Genomic DNA, 22,528 nt, shown 5'->3' with positions numbered 1-22,528 from the left:
GGGTAAGCAGCTAATTGTTTTAAGTAACCAATCACTTGGATCAAGGCAGCATTTACCGTAATGTAAATTCTTTGCTTGAATCGTTGATAAATTGTGGCATAATTGAACATAATATAAATTCTTTGTTTGAATCGTTGATAAAGTGTGGCAAATATTAATCTCATGTAAATCTGCTAGCTTTGCAATTCTCGCCTCATACAATATTTCTCTATCTCACAATTTTAACTGCAGCAGTTTTCTTTGTTGTATAATTTAAATTGAGCGTAAACTTTCATGCTCCGCAGTTTTAATGTCACGTAATATTTGTATTTATAGAAGTTTATTTCACACCAGATCTTTTGTTTTTATAAAACTTTGCTAGTTTTTTGTTCTGTAAATATTTTGTTGATGAATGTTTCCATCGTATAAATTATCTGATGTCCAATTTTAATTTCACATAAGCATTATTTGTTGTTTAAAATTTCACAAGATTGTATGGCGAATTTAAATGTTGTTTATTGCTCGTTTTGAAACTTTGACACTTGTTCAGTTGTAGTTTAATGTCAGAGTTAAAAATTAAACATTTAAATGGAATTGAGGTTAAATAACACCGAAACACGTGGTGGAAGCGGAGTGCGCGGTTCATAGTCGAGCTGGCGGGATTTATCGCGCCACCTGCACAAAAGATGCAGGTTAGAATAGAATTCAGGGGCGGTCGAGATGACGTAACGCTGTCGGCTTCGTGATAGCCGGGACCCAACTGTGAGTTTGCGACCGTAACGGCCTGCACGTACGGCTTGTCCGGAATAGAAAATTGCTTTGCGGCAGGCTTGCGATAGATAGAATCACCGTCGTGGGTAGGAGAACAGCCTCGACCGGGGGCCCCAAACTCCGTTCGCGCTACAACGCTCCTATGGGATTTTTTTTTCTGCTCTAGACTGAAACTGACATAGTCAACCGCCACACTCTTATAGCGCTCTGATGCCGCTGCCACTGCATATTTTGTTTATTAAAAATTGTGTGCTCTTGTTGCTGCCATAATTTTAAATTTGCCGCCACACGTCTGTAATAACTTGAATATTTGCATCCAGTTACTTTGCTTCAGATTTTGCTTTGTTTTTTATTAAATTTGTTTTCACATGTCAATTTAAGGCGGGATGTTTGGGTTAACACATCGCCATCGTTATTACAATTCTTTAACTCCAAATGACGTTCTGCAAACCATCATAAAGTCGATTGTATGTGATTTTAAACTTCCTGCGGTTTCGGTACCATCCAAGATGGCGACTGTTCAGCTCCAACTTTTGCGCTGTATCGCCAGTCTAACATATTTGAAGTCTTTGCAACAGATGTTGCCCTTTTGCATCTGACCGCATGAAATAACAGAGGACTCTTAGCGACGTTGTAATGAATATTGGTCTGGGCCACCGTAAGAAGGTGGGTATTAGTGCATGTTGCATTTCGAACTCACACCGAGATTCACAATACTACTACAAAAGTGAATACAAAATTGAGATAAAATCTTCGCATTAGGTGTTTTAACAAAATATCCGAATTTATCGACGTTCAAAATGATCTGCACAGGATCGCTTATAAGACAATTATCCGCCAATTAACAACTCTGACTACGACAACTGTATATGAGATTATCCTTTCAAATTATATGCCAATCTTTCTGACCGCTGAGCGCAACTGTCACTTATCTCTCAAGTAGTTTCCACGCGGCTCTGCGGTTGAATTTGAAGACCAAATCATAAATTATTGCTATTCCATTCATATTTTTAATGTTTGTGCAAGTAACTAAATGGTTTCATTCAGGTTAACACAATCATTTTCAAAATTAACATAATCAAAATGTATTCAATAATTTCGTGGTTTACGTTAGTGAAATTATTTATTCTCCAACCATTTGCAACGATCGCACTACGTAACGATTGAAAACTTCGAGCAATTTTTACATGTGCAGCGTTTCCTTTTTGCTCGTCTACTATCAATTGTGCAATATTTATTAAAACCCAGTTTTATCCAATCTGTTAAGAAAGTTCATTATACGTCCCTCTTTTTTTAATTTTGTTCGTATTACAATGTTAACTGTAAGCGCAATGTAAATATCGTCAATTTTTTCACGTTTCGATTTTTTTCCCACAGAAAATAAGAATTTCAAATCAAATTTTCCTAAAAGAGGGACAAAATATGTCTAGTAGGAATCCTTGAGAAAAAAACTATCACTAAAATTGGGAAGAAAATTGTTCCGAACTAACCCGAGCGATACGGCCTTAAGAAACTTTTAGTTACCCCTGACTCGAGGGGGAGTGTTGGAAATGCACAGCTAATGCGAGTCACGGTGTCATTGCCGTCGATGGAACTTTTAGCGGTTCCATAAGCAACTGTGACTTGAGAACTAATTATGTTGCTTGCCCGCATAATAACGAAGAGAAAGATTGATTGGTTCTTAAAATTTTTACAATAACTAGTCTGCAGATATTAAACAAATCAATCCCACGATAATGGACTAAATAAAAATATTAAAGCAGATTACAACAATATAAGCGAGATCGTAATACAGGGTTATTTTCTATAATCACCAATTTATGTTTTCTTAATATGACATCATTAAATTTCTGTAGAAAATAAACTAACAAAAGTTTGTTAATGTTCTGTCTAAATAATACCAACGTTAGTGCCTTACCAAAATTTCAGAGAGAAGATTAAGTAGCAGAAGTGGGAATTTTATAAAACTCGTAAAAGGGAGAAAAACTGATAAGTTTAAAAAATTCTATAAAACAGCTTCTGCACATTAATTGTATTTAAAAGTAATTTAGTGATTCAGAAATTAAAAAATGACATTTGGATAAAGTTAACACATCGAAAATAGAAACAAAAAAACTTACATAGTCAAATTTTTATTAGACACTACCTTATATTTAACCATTTTTATCCCACTAAGGTTTGTTTAACAACTAGCCTCAGTAAGTCGCTGTATTTTCAAATTTCACCTGTCAATTTCTCCTTATCTTACTTAAATCCCTATTATCATTTTTATAACTTTTCGGATTAAAGTGCATTTACTTTAAATAACTCCAAATTTTTAAAGACTAAAAATAATATACTAAACTAATGGATATGTAGAATAGATTTGTTAAAATTTCTGTAACAATGCGCATATAATAATTAACTGATAATACAAAAATTTTCAGAAAGCCTGCATTTGTTAAAAAACAAGACAATAAAAACAATGAACCCGAAGAATAACATCTATCTGTTGACCTACAGCTTTCAGGCCACGATTTTTGATTAGAAGAAAAAGGACGTAATTACTTTTAAAGCGAACCGTTCATTAATTTTCTTTTTCATTGTTTCATCGTTTGCATAACAAAATGAAATGAACCAATCGTACATGATTTCATTTCTGGTTAATCACCTTTAATTCAAAGTGTATTAAACCTACACTCTGTTCATTTTTTTTGTTTCTGCAATTCCTATAACTTATCATTTATTTAAACTTTTGCTGTACTTGTACTTATCGCACGATTAAAGGTCAACAGAATCACTTTAAGTATAGACATTCTGCGTAATTACGTCAAAAATCTTACCTTGCTATCTGCTCCGTCAAAATGTGCAAGACTGTTCAACCTGTTGGATATGGACGTAACAGCCTTATTAACCATATTTATTATCTGTTCACTGTCCGTGAGTTTCTCAAGGTTGTTCCCAACCGACTCATCAGGCTTTTTCATCCTAGACAACACCATTTCATCTCGAAGAATAGGTTTAAGGATTGCTTGTACTTTAAAATTTGGATATACGAAACACCTAGCTGTAGCTATCATAGAAGCTGTAAGGGGTCCGCTAATTCCTATAGACGATAGATACTCAACAACGTTGGGGGTCAAACGGAATGGTACAGGTCGAGTGGCCCCAAATTCACCTGCAATATAACAACATTGGTTTTAAATAAGCAATAAATAAAAATCGTACTCCGAAGAAAAGACAGGATTATACGATAAACTATTTCAAGTAGTAGTCAACGTAATCCAGTTTTCTCCAGTACTAATTTTCAAGCAATCTTGCGACGTCAACGTCAAACTACTCAAGCCAATAATAAATCACTACAGATACTTCTGAATTATAAAAATCTTTACCTGTTCCATCATCCACGTCAAATTTAAAATAAGAAACATTCATCAACCCCGAATCCTGATGCAAATACATCATATCGGGATTCAATCTCGTCAAATGTAGAACATGTTCAGCAAAACAAGCCAACGCTAACTGTAGAGTGAACATTTTTCTAAACTGCCAATAATCCGTAGCCGATGGGAAAGTTTGCACCGCCCATTGCTTTAGCAGCGTCCTGGGAACCATATTCGTCTGCACCCCTTTTAAAATATCTCGGGACAACTGATGGCTCGCTTTAATCCCCCGACTTTGTACTCCTCCTAGCCTCTCGTAATAGTAATGGATAGGATCATCATGCTCAATGCTCAATTTCGAACATCCTTTTTTGAAAATGTCCAACAACGAAATAGATGCGGGATTATCTTCCACTAGTCGGATTTGTTGCGACACAGCCACAACTCTCGGAACCGTATAATGCAAGAACCTTCTCGCAGTCTCTTTCTGTTTGCCCAAACAATGGTTCAACATTCTCAAAAGCTGAAGAACTCTTTCTTCGCGTCGAGCGTCCGCAAGCCCGGAATCGTTAACAACTAGATAAGGGTAGATTTTTCCGTTATGACCACGAATATAGAGACGTCTAGCTGCGGCATTGTGCTTTTGGACGACGTCAACTCGGGGCATGAAACGCGTAATTCTCACATAGTAGTGGTTGTGTTTAGGGAGAAGAAATTCCCCAGGTATTTCTACCTCGGCCGTTTTGAGGGTGAAGTTTGACAAAAATCGGCATTTTTCTTCGATCAGGAAGGACCTTAAAAGAGGAAAATAAAAGTGAAGTGCGCAATTTGCTGCGATTAATCATATTTATGGGTGTATACAAGTGCTCAGACAAGATTAATGTTTGCAATAAATCTAAAAGCTTAAGTTGTTTGAATTACGTGGAATAAAGGGCTTCAAGCATCTGTTTATCAACGATTCGAAATGGTAAATGTCGCAATAAAAAAATACACATAATATTTCACAAAATTATTGCGCAAGTAATATGTTATGCAATATTTTCCAAACGCGACTTGCCATTACGATTTAGTTAAATAAGGAATGCTAAGTTGGATATGATTAAGGCAGACTATTATATCGAATTAATTAACGGATAAATCAGGTAATAATGTATCATCTTAAATTGTAATTTTATTGTAGATAATAGATATTTATTTTATTAGGCGTATTAGTGGCATTTTATCTGACCGAGTACGGATGCTTACATACCGAGCGATAGCGAGTCATTTATAGTCTGAATTCTATTTTCAAGCGATTGTGGTTTTTATGACTGATAATTATTACAATTAAATAAACAAAGCATATTTTTTTATTTTAACCACAGATTTTGACGGTTTTTGAGCTTTTCACAGATTTTGTGAACTTATAAGTTCGTAAATTATTACTAAGATGTTCAACAACCACCCACTTCGCCGGCCTTGGAAAATTCATTATTTTCTAAAGACCATTTTACGAAGTTTTTAAAATAATGCAAAGAAAAATATACCAAAGTGTCTTTCTGAAAAAGTACGAACGAGAAAATTATCTAAGCTGTTTTGACAAATGATCAATTTCTTTCATTTTTTCCAAAGCCACCGAATGAAAAATGTCTGGCAACTAAACTAAGAAGTGTATTTTATTCAGCTGAAGAAAAAAAAATTCTTCTTCGTTGTCCTATTATTTGGAATTTCGGGAGTTTCTAGATGTAATAAACTAGTAAAAATGAAACAAAAAGATATCGAGCATCACAGTTCCCTAATTTACGTCAAGACTCCTGATAGTAAAAAGACGTGGAAAATATTGCAGACATTTTTTTTTTTTGTAAAGTAATTGTGAAAAAAATCAAGGTGGATTCATAAACCGCGAGTACAAGAGTATATTATTTTATAAAATTTAGATAAAATTGTTGGTGAGGATGATTACACAAATTTTAGTAAACGTTCAACTATCTACACGATATTCTTAAATCATATATAAAATTTTATAACAATCGGTCCAATAGTTACGGAGATTATATGTCTAAGGTGAGTCGACGCTATTGTTTCGTACTGTAGGGGTCATGAAACGTCGAGAAAACAAGTAGTTGTACCTTCGATGAATTTTATTACGATACTTCCTTAACTTACGTTCGGGAACTAAAAAGTAATACAAATATATCACTAACATTTCCCATTTTTTCGCATCTAACTGTACATGTAAAGAAGCATTATATGCGTATGTTTCAAGTTAATTTTAACACTATTTGAGATGACGTTATCAACTTTTTAAGACACGTATATCAATTTGAACATAGTCTTTGCCAAAATTAAAAAACTACCAACACTGCATTCTACCTTGAAAATACAACTGACAACGCCATAATATTAAATCTGAAGTTTGACCTAGCAGGAAAACAAAGATAGGTTACAACTAATTTACACTTAACTGCAGATTTTGGAAGGGTTTTGACGTTTCAAAACGTCTTAAAGAGAGGTAGTAAATTTAAATTTTACACGTTATAAAGACGACCTCTATCGTTTATGAAGTATGGCGTTTAACATTTTTAAAGTACAGCATTTAAAATTCGTAAAATATGTGGTGACCACATCTGAATTAAAATTTCGCGCTGAAAAAAAAACAACGACGCGAAATCGTATTTCAATAATTTGAATTTGAAAAAAAAATTTACTAAGAAAATCGTTAAACATAAGCAACCCTGTGCAAGTTTAGTTCTTTTCTGGTAGTTGGTAGTTTTCCTAGGGGAATTTGTGTGTAGTATCTGGTGAGAGGGTTGGTAGTGAAGTTTACTTGTTTGGTAGAGGGTAGGTAGGTCACTGTTGTTTTGTTTTGGTGAGTAAAAAGACACGGTAAGGAAGCTAGATTAAGTTTAGTTGGTTTGATGGTTAATAAAAATGGGGAGCCTTTGTTTTCTCCACACGCGTAGCTAATTCTTGCGGTTTTTCGAAGCGGAAATAGGCGAATTCTCGAACGATGCTAACACATGGTGTAAATTTGTTGTATTTGTAAATTCACAGTTCATGTTAGGTTTTTAATCGTTAACTGGTTCTAACACAATTTAACGGTCCTGAGGTTGTTTAGATAAAACACTTGCTAGGAGATTTCATGAGATCACTTATCAGGACACATTCTTTGTTAATAAATTATGAATAAGGTTTCTGGATGCTCATACTTCAGTGTTACATTATAACACTTCTTAATTTCTCACACAAGATTGCTAATAGTTCATTTAGTTAGGCAGTTAAATTAACCTAACGTTGTCCTACTCTGGGAAAAGGACCGTGAAAGTGCGGTACAATTCATAATATCGTGAACGGAGGTACGGGGGGATTAAACAGTTTTCCCCTTAGGCAGTTATCATCAGCTCATCGAGACATTTTTCTCGCAACGTGGAAAACTATATCACCGAGACGCATATTTCTCGCAACACGGGATGCATTTTGTGTTTATTTATCATGTGTTTTGTTTGGGATAGGCTGGGGACAGTCCACGATAAACTCTCAAAGCTAATTATTTTAAGTAGAGATGTACCGACTATAGTCGGCCAACTAGTCGGCTTTGTCAAAACCGGTTAAAATTGGTTTAATCGACCGAAAATTGGTGTCAAAGTGTAGATAATCTTCCGCTAGTTACGATTCTGAAATGGACGATATCTGGTCCAATAAACACGCAAAGCGAATTCAAAATTTCCAAAAATTTTCCAAAAAGTGGTTAAAATTGGTTAAGTATTATATAAACTGCCCTAAATTGTGTTATTCTTTATTTTTGTACTGAGTTACTACAAAAAATTAAATGTTAAAATTATCCAAACAAATTTAACACATTTTTTGGAAAACAAAGAAACTTTAGTTATTCATTTTATTAAAATAAAACAAGTTTTTAAGGTAGTCAGAGAAATAGAAAAAAAAACACACTGTATGTTGCATTTATAAACCGGTTTTAGCAAAGCGGAACAGTCATCTCTAATTTTAAGTAACCAGTCACTTGGATCAAAGCATAATTTAACATCCTCGAAATTCTTTGTTTTAACCGTTGATAAAGTGTGGCATAATTTAACATCCTGTAAATTCTTTGTTTGAACCGTTGATAAAGTGTGGCAAATATTAGTCTAATATAATTTTGTTAGCTTTGCCGTTTTTCACCTCATGTAATTTTTTTTTCTATCTCACAATTTTAGCTCAGTAATTTTCTTTGCTGTATAATTTAAGTTGAACATAAATTTTCATACTCTGCAGTTCCTAACCTCACGCAATATTTTTGTCTACACAAGTTTTATTTCACACTAGATCTTTGTTGTTTTATAAATTGTCTTATAAATCTTTGCTAGGTTTTTTGCATGTAAATATTTGTTGGTTAATGCTTCCATTATACCAAAATTAGTCTTATCTTACCAAGAAAAGTATGTCATTTGTCAAAATCTGTTTTATCTTAACAAATTCTAGCCCCGCCCACCCTTCCTCTTCTCATTTTGGCAAATGACAGCCTCTAAGAAAGTAAAGGATTCTGTCAAATGATATTCCAATTCCTACTTCGAGTGATTTTTCAACTGAACACCAGCTAGTTGCAACGTGTAGTACAATCGTTTCCAAAAAATTTCGGGCAAGATCAATGAAAAGCAATGGGAATATGACTTTCATGTCAATGTCATTTGTCCGAAATTTTTTGGAAAGGACGTCAAATATCTGCTGTTGTCGTTTCTAGAATCCCTTCTCCTTCTCACCTTTTTACCTGAAGCCCCAAGGACAGGTTTGTATTAGTTATACAATGTAAAATCTAATTTTAAGAGCAAAAAATTTCGAATTTTTAATAGAAAATGAATGAAAATCCGAAAAAATTATTATTGCCTATTTTAATAATAAAAAAATTGAGATCGGCAAAAATAAATGGGTAAACATTTTAGCTTTTAGTGTTAAAAACAAATTCCAAAAGGTTGAACAAAAATCCGTTCAGTGGAACCAGGTTCCGGGGTATAAACCTTACAGCACTCCACTATAGGGGCAAAATCAGTTTTATCTTAACAAGTACTAGAACCGCCCATCCGCCCTGTATTTTCTCAGAGGAGATGTCATTTGCCAAAATAAGACTTACGTTAGCAAGTACTAGCCCCGCCCCACCGCCCGTTATTTTCTCAGAGGGTAGTACTTTCTAGTACCTGCTAAGATAAATCTTATTTTGGCAAATGACATCCTCTGAGAAAATAGGTGTGGGTGGGCGGGGCTAGTACTTGCTCAGATAAGATTGATTTTGGCGAACGTCATACCGTCTGAGAAAATAGAGGGCCGGTGGTCGGGGCGAGCATTGGCTAAGATAAGACTGATTTCGCCCCTATTAAACTTGTAAAAACGTGTTAAATTTAAAAGGTTTTAAATTGCACATTTCCATCGTAACGAGTTAAATTCCTAAATCTGATTGGATGTTTATTTTTTAACAATTCAGTCATTAATTTTTTGAGTCACGCTATTTAAGCATATCTAAAAAATATGAATGCAGTGATAAATCACACGTATAGACTGATCATATTTTGCATATTTTAGATAGTATTTACCCGGCAAAATTTTGATATGACGTCATCAATTTATTGGAGGGGACAAGCGAATATATTTTGATAAAAAAATTATTATGTTTACTATAAATTTAAAACATCTGCAAGATTTCAAATTATTCAGTTTGGCAGATTCAAAAAAGTAAAAAGTGAACTCTTTCGGTAATTTTTGAAGATGCTTGAAGAAACAAAAATTTCATACTCGAGAATATTGAAAAAGTGTGAGAGAGAGAGAGGGAATATAAAAGGAAGGCAAAGTGGAATAATAAATTTTTAGCTGTCTGTTTTACAACGGACTAAATTTAAACTATGCAACCTCATTTTCCACCAGTGCCATAATGGATTTTGTCTTTTGTAAGTATCAAATAAGATCAAATTCACTCCGGCACTATGGCGGCAAATGTGGTTCTAAACTTCAAATTTAGTCTAATTTGTTCCTTACGATTATTACTATTGTTATGGAAAAATACATTATACCGGGTGTCTGAGAGCCTATGGAGACTTTGTAAACAATTTAAATAAATTTTGGGGGAATTTGATGTTCTATTTTTTGAAAATTCCGACCTACCTGTTTTTGAGTTAATTTTGGGACCCCTTTTTTTTATTTATACAATCTTGAGGTTCTAGGTATTCCTGTTTGGAAAGAATTTGCAAGTGCTTTGGAGCCTCTGGTGTCTTTCCTTATAACAATTTTTTAAATTTCTTAGAGGATACGTCATTTGCTAACATCAGTCTTATCTTAACAGGTACTAGCCCCAACCACCCACCCGCCCGCTCTTTTCTCAAAGAATATGTCATTTGCCAAAATCAGCCTGAACAGGTAGTAGCCCCACCCACCCGCCTTCATGTATGTCATTTACCAAAATCGATATTAGATTAGCAAGTACTAACCCCGCCCACCCGCCCTCTATTTTCTTAGAGGGATTTCATTTGCCAAAACCAATCGTATCCTAGCTGGTAGCTGCTATGATAAAACTGATTTTGGCAAATGGCATACCTTCAAAGAAAACTGAGGGTGGGCGGGTGGTACTAGTACCTGTTAAGAAAAGACTGATATTGGCAAATGACATATACTAAACTCACTTGATATACACCTTGTAAAACTTTCATGACTTATGATTATTATTGTCCATTGTTGCCATAATGGAGCTGTAAAGTTTTACTAGCTATATGTGAACTGAGTTAAGTTATACAGTAGTATAGTATGACTTATAAGCCGCTTAAGTCATTTGGTCAGATAAAAATTCTTTGCTGTTTCAAATTTCACGAGAGTGTACGGCGAATTTAAATGTTGTTTATTGCTCTTTTTGAAACTTTAACACTTGTTCAGTTGTCGTTTAATATCAGAGTTATATGTAGAAAGCGAACATTTAAATATAATTGAGGTAAGCCACAGAAGCACGTGGCGGAAGCGGAGTGCGCGGTTCCTTGTCGAGCTGGCGGTCGCGCCATCTGCACAAAGGATGCAGGCTTTGAATAGTTTGCGACCGTAACGACCTACTCGTACGGCATGTTCGTAATTTAGGGGTGCTGTGCGGCAGTGCTTGCCGATAGAATAGAATCACCGTCGTGGGTAGGAGAACAGCCACAACCAGGAGCCCCAAACTCCGCTCGTGCTACAACGCCCCCTATGGGTAATTTTGCTGTGTTCTACAATGAAATTTGATATAGTTCATCGCCACACTCTTATAGCGACCCTTTTGGAATCATAAGCATTCACGAGGAGGCGCTCTGGTGCCGCTGATGGGTTTTAAAATGACAAAAGCTTAAGTTACTTATTGTTTTGTGACAGCTGTCAGTTTATAAGTAACACTTGAATTACAATGTTGAAAACACCACCAAAATGTAAGAAACAGAACACTAGAAAGTATATCGAAAAATAAAGATCAAGAAGTTATTTATTAGTGGAATCTGAATCTTCAGCCAAATTTATAATTACTGGTAAAATGCCCTGACACTAAAATTTTTTCGATGTGTAATATTGAACTGTCATATCTCTGGAGTGAAGGTGGATATAGTTTCAGCCCACAAGTTTGCTGTTCTCTCCTTATAATCTTATTAATGCATTATTTAATTTCTTGCTTAATAAATTTCGTTTTTTGCGAGCCATGTTAAAATTTTGAATTTTCTTGGTCCTTACATAAAATTTTGTTTTAATTTGACAGAGATGTCACCAGCAATGTGTAAGTTCTGCCACTACCACTGTACAAAAATTACTAAATGCATATAAAAAAGAAAAACGTACTTTAGATTTCTAATAATACTCGAATAAAATATAATTTCAAATACGTTGCCTTAAATAATTTATGAATGTATCTTCAAATAAACACTTGACTGAATGACATGGCCTTTCAGCATTTATCTCATAAACATACAGATTAAATCGCTGATATACTATCCATCTGATGAGGATTGTACGCAAAATGCATATTCTTTAAAATGCGGCATATTCAGAAAGATATTTTCTGGTTATATAACTTATTTTTTGAAACAATGGGCTCTAAAAAATTTATGTTTTACACATTTTTTAAATCTTACTGCATATTTACCGATTAAGTGCATATTTATACATATTTATGTAAAATTTTAAATTGTATCTTTATTCAGCAAATACCAAGACATTTCAGTAGAATTTTTACCTGCAAAAACCAATAACTAAGACATCCTAATCGGAACTGGCGACATTCCGTTTATTGGTATATTGAATAGACTGCATCCGACTTAAAATTCAGTTTGCTACACTTTTTTTTGTGAAATTTAAACAAAACTACAAAATATCCCACTTCAAATAAAGAGCATTTTAACAAATTTCTAAAAACAATTTAACCATCAATGAACTTCGAATGAATCATATAATAACTCGTGAAAAAGACACGTTAAAAGCATAATCATGTCAGAATTGTGATGAATGTTTTATCACAAACGGAACACACTTGACTTCACGATAAAAATCCTAAATAACTATAGGTTATTCAACCCACATAACACGAATTGATAAAATTAACTATGTACTTACTGCAAAAGCATTTTCGACCGATTGTCTAAAATCTTAATCCACTTCTTCAATTTGAATATCAAAGTGTGCAACCTCATGGAATTAGTTTGCGAAAAATCAAAATCTTTAGTGAAATCTTGCTTCATCTCTTTAAAAACGGGATCCTGATAAGTCGCTTCTGCCCTCCTTGCTAGACTTTCAGACGCAGCCGAATTGAAAGTAACATTCACTGAACCAATATTTTCTGTAAAACCGGTTACAATCATTTTTAAAATTCTAGCTCCAGAGTGACTTATCTTACCGACACCGATTCCAAACGTCGACATCAATTTCTTCACGAAATTGAGAATATGAGGAGTGATTTTGGCTTCATTCACACTCTCGCGGTTCTCGAATGCGATAGCGTAACATTTGGTTAGACCTTGTCTCAGCTGTCTCAGTACTTCTTCATACCAGTTTTCTCTAAACCACTCCATCTGGTTGGCGATACCTTCCAAACTTGACAATGCGGTAGTGTGAATGTCTCTTTGCATTTTCATGATTTTTGAGCATCTTATCATCGCGGGTGTCGCTTTAATTGACGACGTTTCGCTGGTGGTAATTGTGGTTGTATTTGTACTTTCTTGGTTTTGATTCGTGGAACCACTTTGGTTGTTGTCGTTCTGTGAATCTTGAGGCGGTTGTTGGACTGTATTAGTTTTTCGGGCGGTGGCTGTTCGTAGTGTCAAGTAAAGGGTACGAATTGGGAAGTACACAGCCTGTGGGAACATTCTGCCGACCTAGAATAATAAAAAAGGAGGTAAAATTAATATGCAATACGCACGCAAAAGTATTGTCCGTTCCCGGCAGCGAGAGCTATTGGTCTTCTCCGCCTCCTCCCTGCGGATTGCTATAATTTCATAAACGCTTAAGCAGTATAAAGTCGACAAGGACCAAAATTTCTTGGTCTGATTACAGAAATTTTTTAACTTGAAACGAGAATTTTTTGAGGTAATATTTTAAACCATACACTAGGGTGATTTTTTAACAAAAATTAATCTTTATTTAAAAAATGTATTATACACAGGTATTGACAATTAGAAAACATATAGAAGTTAACATAACGTTAGTGTTTGTTCAAATTATTTAATTGTTCACTTCAGTTGTTTTTTATCCTCTTTTTTACACCCATTTCCTTCTTCATTACCTTCATATTAATATTAATTTGTTAGATATTAGTCTTTTCCCACATATCTGACATTATTTCGTAGTAAATTCAGCTGTATACTGCAACATTATACTTGTTTGCAGCAAAAAGTTGAACACAATCATAAAAAAAAAATTGGTCGAAGCTTATTTCGACAAAATTTCCCTTGTCTCTGAAGTGGGGCTAGTACTTGCTAAGATATGACTGATTTTGGCAAATAACATACCTTCTAAGAAAATAGAGGGCGAGTGGGCGGGGCTAGTACTTGCTGAGATAAGACTTATTTTGCCAAATAACATATCCTCTGAAAAAAGAGGGGGCGGGTGGGCGGGGCTAGTATTTTCTAAGATAGGTCTTATTTTGGCAAATGACATATCCTCTGAGAAATCCTGCTTATTTGAAAAATTATAAAAAAATTTGGCGTTTGTTGTTTTCTTTAACATTTATAAAATTAAAATCAGTGGTGTAAATAACACTGCAGCAGCTTTTTTGGCTTGAACTTTTCAATTCTTCAATTTTTCACTTCTTTCGCTCCTTCAGTTTTTCGATTTACAATTTTTCCAATTTTCAAGTTTAAACTTATCAGTTTTCAGTTTATCAACTTTTGAATTTTTCAATTCTTAGAATTTGCAATTTTTCGATTCTTTATTTTGTATTTTCTAAATTCGCTTTTCTAATATATTTAATTTTTCAATTTTTCGATCTTTCAATGTTGCAGTTTCTTTACTTTACAATTTTGTCGATTCGATAATTTTTCGATTTTACAATTTTTGGGTTTTCGTTTCGATCCATTTATTCTCCTCTCTAATTTTTCAATTTCTTAATTTTTCGATTTTTCAACTTTTCGAATAAAAAAAATTGCAAAATTGTAAAATAAAAAAATTGGAAGTTTAAAAATTGAGAAACTTATAAAACGAGAAAGTGCAAAATCGAAAAAACGAAATATTGTAAAATCGAAATATTGAAATATTGAATTTTCCAATTATCAGGTTTTGCAATTTTTCATTTTAAATATATATTGATTAAAAAAAATCACTTTTTGAATTTTACGATTTTACAATTTATCCAGTTTTCAGTCATTGGATTATAAAACTTTTTCATTAAATAGTTTTTGTAGTTTTTGTTTTCTCAATTTCTAATATATTTAATTTTTCAATTTTTCGATTGTACAATTTTTGGGTTTTCCAATTTTTCGATTCAATCCATTTTTTCTTCTTTCCAATTTTTCGATTCATTAATTTTTTCGATTTTTCAGTTTGCAATTTTTGGATTTCCCTATTTTTGATTTTGCAATTTCTCGTTTCTTCAGTTTTTCATTTTTTCCGATTTTTTAATTTTTCGATTTTTCAACTTTTCGAATAACAAAAAATGCAAAATTACAAAATTGTAAAATTAAATAATAAAAAATGAAAAACGAAACAGTATAAAATGAAAACTTTAATAATTTTTCGAAACACGGAAAAAACTAAAAACTGGAAATAAAGAACTTGAAAAATTAAAAAACCGAAGATTAAAAAATCGAAGATTAAAAATTAAGATACTTATAAAATGAGAAAGTGCAAAATCGAAAAAACGAAATATTGTAAAACCGAATTATTGAAATATTGAATTTTTTAATCTTAGATTTTGCAATTTTTCAATTTAAAATTTCTCGACTGTTCAATATTTAATTTTTCCATTTTTCGATTCTTTATTTTCTTTATTTTTAGAATTTTTCGGATTTTCAATAGTCAAATTTATAAATTTTTTGTTTTTTCAATTTCAACTTCTTCAATATTTTGTTTTTTCAATTTGCAATGTTTCAATTTTTATTTGTTTTTTGATTATCCCATTTTATGATAAACTCTTCAAGTTTTCATTTTTAGGGTTTTCAGTTTTTCGATTTGTAATTTCACGAATTTTCAATTTTTTTCAATTTTTCGTTTCTTCAATTTTTGATTTGTAATTTTTCCAGTTTTAATTTTAAATATATAATGATTATATGTAATTAAAAAAAATGATCACTTTTTGAATTCTACTATTTTACAATTTATCCAGTTTTCAGTCATTGGATTTTAAAAGTTTTTCATTAATTAATTTTTGCAGTTTTAATTTTTTCAATTTCTACCATATTTAATTTTTCAATTTTTCGACTTTTTAATGTTACAGTTTCTTTACTTTACAATTTTGCCGATTCTAAAATTTAGGGTTTTCCAATTTTTCAATTCAATCCATTTTTTCTTCTTTCCGATTTTGTGATGCATTAATTTTTTCGATTTTTCAGTTTGCAAGTTTTCGATTTCCCTATTTTTTATTTTGCAATTTCTCATTTCTTCAGTTTTTCCTTAAGTTTTCAATTTTTCAACATTTCGAATAAAAAAAATGAAAAAATGGTAAAATTGAAAAATCAAAAATGAAAAAACGAAACAGTATAAAATCAAAACTTTAATAATTTTTCGAAACTTTGAGAAATCTAAAAATTGAAAATGAAGAACTTGAAAAATTGGAAAACGAAAAATTTAAAAATCTGAAAATTAAAAATTAAGAAACTTATAAAACGAGAAAGTGCAAAATCGAATTATTGAAATATTGAATTTTTTAATTCTTAGATTTTGCAATTTTTCGATTTAAAATTTGTTCAATTTTTAATTTGTGGTTTCGATTTTTTTTCTTTATTTTTAGAATTTTTCGAATTTTCAATATTCAAATTAAAAAAATTTTTGTTTTTCCAATTTCAACTTTTTCAATATTTTGTTTTTTCAATTTGCAATGTTTCAATTTTTATTTGTTTTTTGATTATTCAATTTTATGATATGTAACTCTTCGAGTTTTCATTTTTAGGGTTTTCAGTTTTTCGATTTGTAATTTCACGAATTTTCAATTTTTTTCAATTTTTCGTTTCTTCATTTTTTTTCCAGTTCTAATTTTAAATATTTAATGATTATATGTATGTAATTAAATAAAAGTGCACTTTTTGAATTCTACTATTTTACAATTTATCCAGTTTTCAGTAATTGGATTTTAAAACTTTTTCATTAATTAATTTTTGCAGTGTTTATTTTCTCAATTTCTACCATATTTAATTTTTCGATTTTTTAATGTTACAGTTTCTTTACTTTACAATTTTGCCGATTCTAAAATTTAGGGTTTTCCAATTTTTCGATTCAATCCATTTTTTCTTCTTTCCAATGTTTCGATTCATTAGTTTTTTCGATTTTTCAGTTTGCAACTTTTCGGTTTCCCTATTTTTGATTTTGCAATTCTTTTTCATTTTTTCCGATTCCTTCATTTTTCGATTTTTCAACATTTCGAATAAAAAAAAAATGGAAAAATGGTAAAATTGAAAAATCAAAAATGAAAAAACGAAACAGTATAAAATGAAAACTTTAATAATTTTTCGAAACTTTGAGAAATCTAAAAATTGAAAATGAAGAACTTGAAAAATTGGAAAACGAAAAATTTAAAAATCTGAATGTAAAAATTGAGAAACTTAAAAAACGAACAAGTGTAAAATCGAAAAAATGGAAAATTGAGAAATCCAAAAATTTCAAAATTGAAAAATTAAAAAATTGAAATCAAAGAATAAACATTTGAAAAACTGAATAAACAAAAAATTACAGATTCGAAAGAAAGATTGAAAAAATCAAGGAAATGACAAAACGAAAAATTGTGATATAAAATCGAGAAAATGAAAAATAAAAATTAAACTTGAAAAAATGAGTAAATAAAAAATTGCAAAACTAAAAAAATTAAAATTGAAATAGGAACCGAAACATTAGAGAATGGCAAAATTAAATAAATAAAGAAACTGAAAAAACGAAAAATGGTTACAACAAAAAAATGTTACTTCAACAAATTGGTCGAAAGTAAATAAATCCAGATTTTTCGAAAAATTATAAGATTTGATTTTGCGACTTTCATTTTTTATGATAACCCTTGTAAGTTAAAATAAAAATATATATGTAATGTTAAAGTACATGTAAAGAATGCGTTTGTTTTAAGTGAGTTTTTCCATTACAATAACAATAACAATATTGTTTTCGGAGAATTTCTAGTTTTACCAGCTAGACGGTATTCCGAACATACACATAAAATTTCACAGTAATCGGTCTTAATAACTGTAGACCAATTTTTGTTAGTAGTAGTACGATAGTTTAAAACATCTCAAAAGTTCTCGTTTCGAATTCAAAACTCTGTAATCAAACCAAAAATTTTTATCAACTATCCTCCTTAAGCGTTTATGGGATTATGGAGACCCGGAGCGAGGAGGCGGAGCTGCTTGGTACCGCCAAAACATAAAGGTAGACAAAAAAATTCTTACAACCCAATGAACTTATCAAATTCTTACCTGGCACAACAAATTCAAAATTACGTGTCCTTCATACTGCACCAAGCAATTCAGCAGCTGCGGCGTCCACGGTAGCCACAAAATAGGTGGCACACCAACCGAATATTTATCCAAAGCGTCCATTAAACTCGAATTCTCGTCATCATAACTCAGAAGCCACAACACTTTAGCCAGGTATTTTCTAGCCTTTGACTCGTTCTGATGGCGACAGGCGTGCAAGAAGCAGGCCATTGCGTTCACCCCCAGATTAATCTGACGGGCATCTCTGGTGAAAACTTGCTCTAGATAATCCCCATACAACGCCCAAGCCTTGATAGAAGTATCGTGCATCTGTACAGCCGCAGAAAACGCCTTATTGGCTTCGTCGGATTTATCTAAAAACAACAATATAAAAAAAATTGATATTCTTCTAGAAAAACTTACTGCTCAAGTGGTAGATCATTCCCTTGAGGGCGTATATTTCGGCTGTCAAATCTTTGGCAAAGTACTTGACATTCGTGTTATTGATAACTTCCAAGCCCTCCTGCAACTCGTTCTTGTTGTTCATGGACGCCAACTGCAAGTAACACTTGACTTGCTGTCTGATCTTTTGGTAGCAGTCGACAATTGGCACGCTCTTTATTGTATAGATCCTATTCAAGGATTCTAAACACACATTGACTAGTTTGTGTTTTCTGGCAATCTTTCCAAAGTGGATGATTGACTGAGCTGACGCGTGGATCCCCAACATGGAATTAGTATGGGCTGACTCTCGTATGCTTTCGTAGTGGTTGACAATGACTTGATAGTGATGTTGGCGCCAGGTGAAAATGTCATTCCAGTGGGTTAAATCATCGGCTATCACCGGTAACCGATTGCGCCAGGTTTTCACTATAGCTTTCATATCGTGTAAGGAATTCTGGTGGCCTTGCAGTAAACCCTTATGGATTTGATATGCTTCTTGCAATTCCATGATTTGTTGGGCTGCTTGGAGATAGGGTAGGTGTATGTGACTAACAATATGTGGTAAACGACGCCACTCGTTCAAACAGAGGGCGCTTGCGCTTTCGACGTAACGTTCCACAAATTTTAAAGGTTTACTCTCGTCGGGTTGACAAATCAATAAAAATCCACCATACATGGTTATCTAAAAGGTGTTACATCGTTAAAATTAAAACTTTAGAATGAAGTAAACTCTTACCTTCCACCCCAGCTCCTTGGGACAGTTATACTCGACGTTGGATAAAGCCTCCTTCATGATGTCCCAATTCGGTATCCTCCACGCACTCTCCAGTAACAAATACGGATCGTAAACACCGTTCTTGGCATATTCAGTAAGAACGTTCCACTCATTTAATTCTTTGGCACACCGAATCCAGTGTTCGGTCCACAGTAGCACTTCCCTCTGAGTGTGCGTAGGTACAGGTCCCATGGAATTATCTTGCTTATGCTTAGCCATCGCTGAGTCATAAGCGGCTTGAGCTTGTTCGAAAAAGCCGTGTTGTTCATATGCTATAGCAATACTGGTTTCTTTGTAGTGGGCGTGCTTTTGCCACAACCCCGCCCACAAATCTTCCTCACAAAGAAGCGAATATAACTCTCCTAAAGAATCAAGCAACTCGTTCTTGGATTGGTCGGTTTCGAAATCGTAACAACTAGCAGCGTTGCTAGCTTTTGAGGCAGAAGATGGGTCAAAAGCGATTTGTTCTAAACCCAGAGCCATGCGGTGCCACAAGTTATGAGATTTACCCAAATACTTCATTAAAGGCCTAAACATTCATAATCAATCAACAGCAACTAAACATTATCCATTCAGGATCTTTATATAGTAAAATAGGCTTTAATATTTTTTCTTTAAGTTGGATAAACTGATTTGATGATTTAGTTTTTAGTCTGTCAGTAGTCTGATTGACATTTGCTTTGAGCTGGATTGCCACTTTTCTACTTCATTTCTTAGATCAGAATTATTAGACGCAATTTTTTAATTAAGTAAACAAATGTTTTAATTTTGTCAGCATAGATAATTTGTTATTGTGACAGATTCACAGATCATTGCGACATTATTTAAAAAGAAAATGCCTAAAATAGTTTTACTGCAACAAAAAATTGCAATATAAGATGTTTTTTGCAGTTTCGAAAAGACAGACCCGATTTTTCTTTCGAAGAAGTAACTACGAAGGTCTCGAACATATTTTCTATAATGTAAAAATACGCTGTAAAATGTTTTTTAATTTTTTTTTTCATAGCTGGGAAAACTGTGGCGAAAATTTTATCAACAGGGGACCAAAATTTAAAAACATCACTATCTGGCAAGCGAAAACCAACGGATTCATTTACAAATTATATGTTTCGGAAAGACCTGCAACGACAAATTTGGCAACTTAATGAAAAAAAAAACGAATATTTCACTGTAGATACACTTGGGTTCTTGGATGGTTGTAACAATTTTTTAAATTAAAAAAATAACGTTAGAGACTATCATAAAACGATGGACGGGACAATTTTTCAAAATTGGGTGGTTAATCAGCTCATTCTTGCTTTGGCCAAGTTGAACCAAAAATATGTGGTGGTTTTAGACAATGCACCGTATTATTCGGTTCAACTGGATAAACCACCCACTTTTTCTAGTAAAAAATGTGAAATGCAGGAATGACTCTTTAAACATAGTGTTGTATTTGACAAAAAAAATCGAAGAAACAGTTGTGGGATTTAATTAAACCCTTCAGAAACAATCGAAAAAAAAAAGATATTTGGTAGACGAGTCATTAACAGAAAGTGGCCATGAAGTTCTTAGATTACCTCCGTACCACTCAATATAATCCAAGTGAAATGGCGTGGGGATTTTGTAAGAACTATTACAACAAGCATATAAATTCTCAACCTTCATTAAAAAATAGGGTGGAGAATTTATGGATTGAGACGCTTTCTAAATGTACTCCAAGCAAGTGGCAAAATTTTTGTAAACATTGTGAAAAACTTATTTTGGCAGATTGGGAAAAAAATATGGGAAATCTTTAGTACGAATCTATACCTCCTTTCCTTATTTCGCTAGGTGAGTCTGATTCAAAATCTGAATTTGAAAATGACGACGATGATACAGATTTTCATAGCGAAATAATGGAAATGGAGTGAATTGTAGGTTGTCGGGGGGTGATATTTTTACGCATCTTTCGTTCTAAGTTTACCAAGGTAGTATGTGAAAAACTACCTGATGTACAACAAAATAAGTATAATTTTAGTTAGATCATCCACGTTGTTACTTTGTAACCAAATTTTAAGCATTTTCATTTTTTTTTTTTTTTGTAACTCTTCATGGACCTGGAGAAGGCGTATAGTAACGTTCTTATTAATAAGCGTTTGGAAGTACTTGGTAAAAGCAAATAAAGAGCACTTACGTAAGCATTAGTAATAGCATTGTTTAAGTATATTATAGTTGGGCAACATATACGGAGAATCACTTTCCCATGTAGAAAAGAATGAACATATATTTTACATCTCACTCGCTTCACTGTGAAGTGGCGGTACCTTACGAAAGGAGATAAAAATAGTCTGTAAGCACGTGATGTCGATAAGGTAGTAAACGGACGTATTAGTCAGTACGTTGTCACAAAATAAGCGAACGTACGTGTTGAAGACTTTACATATATGTAATATATTTATATGTAGTGCATACCTGTTTCATGTGTGTGGTAGCACGTATATTTGCACAAAACCAAATAAAGGTTAAGGTAACAAAAATTTAATATTATCGCAGTATATTGTCCATGAACTGCATAGCTAACATATATGCGTCCCTTCGTCCACCACTTTAAAGGCACAAAATTACACGACCACTGCTTTAATTAATAAGTAACAAGTCATCTAGTTTGCCTCCAGAATAACTATGGGTTATCATCAAACTATGAACACCAAATTAATTCAGTATGAACATCTTACGTATTTTTTTTTTTTTTTATTAACAGTAGTCAAATCACTAAATACATATTATCTTTGAAACTAAAATGCATTTTATCACAAAATATTTACCACCATTTAAATATATACGATTTAGATATCAAGAAATAAATTTAAAATCGCAAAAATTAAACGTAGCAGACTTAAAACAGCCTTAAATGCGTCTTGTATGTACGTGCTTATCAGTATGTCGGCATTTGAACGCACAGCAATAATCGTTCTTGATGAGTACTGACTGATGACTACTGTAACACAGTAAATCCTCGAAATCGAAAATTTAAAACATTGAAAAATTCAAATGTGGGAAAATTGTAAAATCGAGAAATCGAAACATAAAAAAATCAAAACAATAAAAATTGGAAAGTCTAAAATTTAAAAATCGAGAAATTGAACAATCGGTTAATTCAAAAATCGAAA

General features: G+C 32.8%; 1 protein-coding gene across 3 annotated transcripts in view; it reads right to left on the bottom strand.

Moving 5' to 3' along the window:
* Positions 1-22,528, bottom strand: part of Nipped-a (Nipped-A) — a 66,007-nt gene that overhangs the window by 5,114 nt on the left and 38,365 nt on the right. For all 3 annotated transcript variants that reach the window (XM_064068839.1, XM_064068840.1, XM_064068838.1), the window contains exons 18-24: positions 19,359-19,926; positions 18,602-19,304; positions 18,179-18,552; positions 12,967-13,444; positions 12,687-12,909; positions 4,122-4,906; positions 3,573-3,907 (exon numbers count right to left, since the gene is read on the bottom strand). In XM_064068839.1, coding sequence (XP_063924909.1) covers positions 3,573-3,907; positions 4,122-4,906; positions 12,687-12,909; positions 12,967-13,444; positions 18,179-18,552; positions 18,602-19,304; positions 19,359-19,926 — 3,466 coding nt within the window. The remainder of the gene's footprint in view (positions 1-3,572; positions 3,908-4,121; positions 4,907-12,686; positions 12,910-12,966; positions 13,445-18,178; positions 18,553-18,601; positions 19,305-19,358; positions 19,927-22,528) is intronic.

The sequence above is a fragment of the Zophobas morio genome, unplaced genomic scaffold (assembly GCF_036711695.1).
Source record: "Zophobas morio isolate AGI-343-1 ecotype UQ-CSIRO unplaced genomic scaffold, CSIRO_AGI_Zmor_V1 ptg000030l, whole genome shotgun sequence".
Taxonomy (NCBI): domain Eukaryota; kingdom Metazoa; phylum Arthropoda; class Insecta; order Coleoptera; family Tenebrionidae; genus Zophobas; species Zophobas morio.
This window is presented reverse-complemented; position numbering and strand designations above follow the sequence as displayed.